Here is a 2,940-nt window from a genome sequence, read left to right on the forward strand (position 1 = left end):
AGGAGCAGCTCCAGGCTGGACATTCCCAAATCCCACCTGGCTCCAGAGCCTTCCCTTCTCCAGGCTGGACATTCCCAAATCCCAGCCCTTGGAGCAGCTCCGTGGCCTCCTCTGGGCTCTCTCCAGAGTTCCATGAATTCCCAGGTGGAGAAGCTGTGGAAAAACAACTGCTGCACTCCCACTTCCCAACTCCATGGTGAAGAAGTGGGAATTTTTAAATAATTGGATTTTTTAAAATAATTGGATTTTTTTTGATTTTTTTTTAATAATTGGATTTTTTTTATTTTTTAAATAATTGGAATTTTTTAATTTTTTTTAATAATTGGATTTTTTATATTTTTTTAAATAATTGGATTTATTAATTTTTTAAAAAATAATTGGATTTTTTAAAATAATTGGATTTTTGGGGGGATTTTTTTAAATAATTGGATTTTTTTGGATTTTTTTTAATAATTGGATTTTTTTTATTTTTTAAATAATTGGATTTATTATATTTTTAAAATAATTGGATTTTTTTTCTCTCTCCCCAATCAGCAAAATGTGGAACGTGTGGCCCAGGATATGCAAGTCCTCTGGATGCCATGAAAGGCAAGTTCTGGGACAACATTCCCAAAAATCCAGGCCAGCAGCAGTGGAATTATTTTGGAATTATTAGGGAAAGACAAGGTGGATGCCTCCCAGAGTGGCATGGATGAAATATATAAAGTATGTGAAATATATATAAAGTATATGAAATATTTATAAAATATATGAAATATATTAAATATATGAAATATATAAAATATATGAAATATATAAAATATATGAAATATATAAAGTATATGAGATATATAAAATATATTAAATATATAAAGTGTATGAAATATATAAAATATGTGAAATATATAAAGTATATGAATATATAAAATATATGAAATATATATAAAATATATGAAATATATGAAGTACATGAAATATATAAAGTGTATGAGATATATAAAATATATTAAATATATAAGGCATATGAAATACATAAAATATTTGAAATATGTTAAGTATATTAAACATATAAAACATATAGAACATACAAAATACATAAAATATATAAAAATATAAAATATATAAAATATATAAAAATATAAAATACATAAAATATATAAAAATATAAAATACATAAAATACATTAAATATATTAAAATATAAAATACATAAAATACATAGAATATATAAAAAATAAAATATATAAAATACATAAAATACATAAAATACATAAAATACATAAAATATTAAGAACTCCTTTATAAAAAGGCAAAAGAAAAGCAAACACTCATCTTTACCTCCTGGGAAAAATCCCAAACTCCCAGCCAGGTTAAATTTTGAGGTTCCTTTCAATGTCACCCCATTTTTTTTAATAAAAATTAGGGTTTTTTCGGTAAAAATGAGAGGGTTTTTTGGTAAAAATTAGGGAGTTTTTTTGGTAAAAATTAGGGGGTTTTTGGTCAAAATGAGGTTTTTTTTGGTAAAAACGAGGGGTTTTTTTGGGGTAAAAATTAGGGGTTTTTTGGTAAAAAGGACGGGGGTTTTTTGGTAAAAATGAGGGGGTTTTTTGGTAAAAATGAGGGGGGTTTTTTTGGGTAAAAACGAGAGGGTTTTTTTGGTAAAAATGAGGGGGTTTTTTGGTAAAAACGAGGGGATTTTTTTGGTAAAAATTAGGTGTTTTTTGGTAAAAATTAGGGTGTTTTTGGTAAAAATGAGGGGGGTTTTTGGTAAAAATGAGGGGGTTTTTTTGGTAAAAATGAGGGGGTTTTTTTGGTAAAAACGAGGGGGGTTTTTTGGTAAAAATGACATTTTTTGATACCTTTTTGCCCCCAGGCCCCCGGGAGGAGCTGCTGTACCTGCCCTGCATCTACAGGAACACGGGGATCCAAAAACCTGATTACTTGGCCACGGTGGATGTGGACCCCAAATCCCCCCACTTCTGCCAGGTTGGGAAAATTTGGGGTCTTTTACATTTCCTTCCTCCAAAATTAACATTTCTCGGGCTCTCCAGGCCCTTCCCTGATTTCCAGGTGATCCATCCTGGGTTTGGAACCCTGATTTCCCTGATTTCCAGGTGATCCATGGAAGCAGGCTGGGTTTGGAGCCCTGATTTCCCTCATTTCCAGGATTTCCCTGATTTCCAGGCTTTCCCTGATTTCCAGGTGATCCATCCTGGGTTTGGAGCCCTGATTTCCAGGATTTCCCTGATTTCCAGGCTTTCCCTTGTTTCCAGGTGATCCATGGAAGCAGGCTGGGTTTGGAGCCCTGATTTCCCTCATTTCCAGGCTTTCCCTGATTTCCAGGTGATCCATCCTGGCTTTGGAGCCCTGATTTCCTTGATTTCCAGGCTTTCCCTGATTTCCAGGATTTCCTGGCTTTCCCTCATTTCCAGGTGATCCCTCCTGCGTTCGGAGCCCTGATTTCCAGGATTTCCCTGATTTCCAGGTGATCCATCCTGGGTCTGGAGCCCTGATTTCCAGGATTTCCAGGCTTTCCCTCATTTCCAGGTGATCCATGGAAGTAGGCTGGGTTTGGAGCCCTGATTTCCAGAATTTCCCTCATTTCCAGGTGCTCCCTCCTGGCTTTGGAGCCCTGATTTCCAGGATTTCCCGGATTTCCCTGATTCCCAGGTGATCCCTCCTGTGTTTGGATCCCCGATTTCCCATTTTTCCCTGTTTTCCAGGTGATCCATCGCCTGCCCATGCCCCACCTGCAGGATGAGCTGCACCATTCGGGCTGGAATTCCTGCAGCAGCTGCTTTGGAGATTCCAGGAAAAGCAGGAATTTTCTCATCCTTCCAGCCCTCATCTCCTCCAGGATCTACGTGGTGGATGTGGGAACAGATCCCAGAGCTCCCAAACTCCACAAGGTTTACATTCTATTTTTTATATTATATTTTTTATATTATATTTTTATATTCTA

The 2,940-nt window shown here is 35.5% G+C and overlaps 1 protein-coding gene across 1 annotated transcript in view; it reads left to right on the plus strand.

Annotated features, from left to right (window-relative positions):
* Window positions 1-2,940, plus strand: part of SELENBP1 (selenium binding protein 1) — an 11,365-nt gene that overhangs the window by 1,175 nt on the left and 7,250 nt on the right. The window contains exons 2-4 of the mRNA XM_027709189.1: window positions 535-588; window positions 1,852-1,964; window positions 2,702-2,887. Coding sequence (XP_027564990.1) covers window positions 535-588; window positions 1,852-1,964; window positions 2,702-2,887 — 353 coding nt within the window. The remainder of the gene's footprint in view (window positions 1-534; window positions 589-1,851; window positions 1,965-2,701; window positions 2,888-2,940) is intronic.

This window comes from Neopelma chrysocephalum, unplaced genomic scaffold (genome assembly GCF_003984885.1).
Source record: "Neopelma chrysocephalum unplaced genomic scaffold, ASM398488v2 Primary Assembly neopelma1_96701, whole genome shotgun sequence".
NCBI lineage: Eukaryota > Metazoa > Chordata > Aves > Passeriformes > Pipridae > Neopelma > Neopelma chrysocephalum.